Source organism: Antrostomus carolinensis, unplaced genomic scaffold (assembly GCF_000700745.2).
Source record: "Antrostomus carolinensis isolate BGI_N321 unplaced genomic scaffold, ASM70074v2 scaffold45205, whole genome shotgun sequence".
NCBI classification, from domain to species: domain Eukaryota; kingdom Metazoa; phylum Chordata; class Aves; order Caprimulgiformes; family Caprimulgidae; genus Antrostomus; species Antrostomus carolinensis.
In genome coordinates, this window is record NW_010319348.1 from 30,765 (window position 1) to 31,310 (window position 546).

A 546-nucleotide genomic window follows, 5' to 3' on the forward strand; every position below is an offset into this window, starting at 1 on the left:
CTATTTGTTGTAGTGACCAATTTTATTTATTTATTTACTTACTTTCAGCTGATTCTGAAACTCCCAGCCCACAGAAGACCACTGCCATTAAAGCAAAAGAAGATGTCCCTGCCAACTATGTTCGTGGAAGCTAAAAACCCATCAAAGCAGCCTGCTTTATTCAGTTTGATTCAACAATCAAAGTAGGTTGTAGCTTGAACAACTTTATTAGACCCTCCTCATGTAATTGCTTTGCTTACAGATTTCAATTTAATCATGTTGTTAAAATTATAATAAAAATAAAGAATATCAGGGGGTTTGTTTGACTTTTTTTTCCTTCCAGTATTTTTCATCATAGCTGAAGTGGGCTGGATTAAGAACACGGGTCCTCCACTTTCCAGCAAGTAAACTCTTTCTTTTTATAGTACAAATCTATCCAGACTGAACTACCTGTCCACTATGCACACAGCATCCACGTGGAAATGGTGAGCGCTCTGTTGTGTCTCAAGACCATCAGCTTAACTAGTGTGAAATCTAATTCAAATAATGCTGAAGCAGTTAAAGTGT

The 546-nt window shown here is 36.8% G+C and overlaps 1 protein-coding gene across 1 annotated transcript in view; it reads left to right on the forward strand.

Moving 5' to 3' along the window:
• The window catches only part of BFSP2 (beaded filament structural protein 2), a 19,459-nt gene extending 19,168 nt beyond the window's left edge, over nucleotides 1-291 (forward strand). The window contains exon 8 of the mRNA XM_010169210.1: nucleotides 49-291. Coding sequence (XP_010167512.1) covers nucleotides 49-52 — 4 coding nt within the window. The 3' untranslated portion in view covers nucleotides 53-291. The remainder of the gene's footprint in view (nucleotides 1-48) is intronic.
• Nucleotides 292-546: the final 255 nt, after the last annotated feature.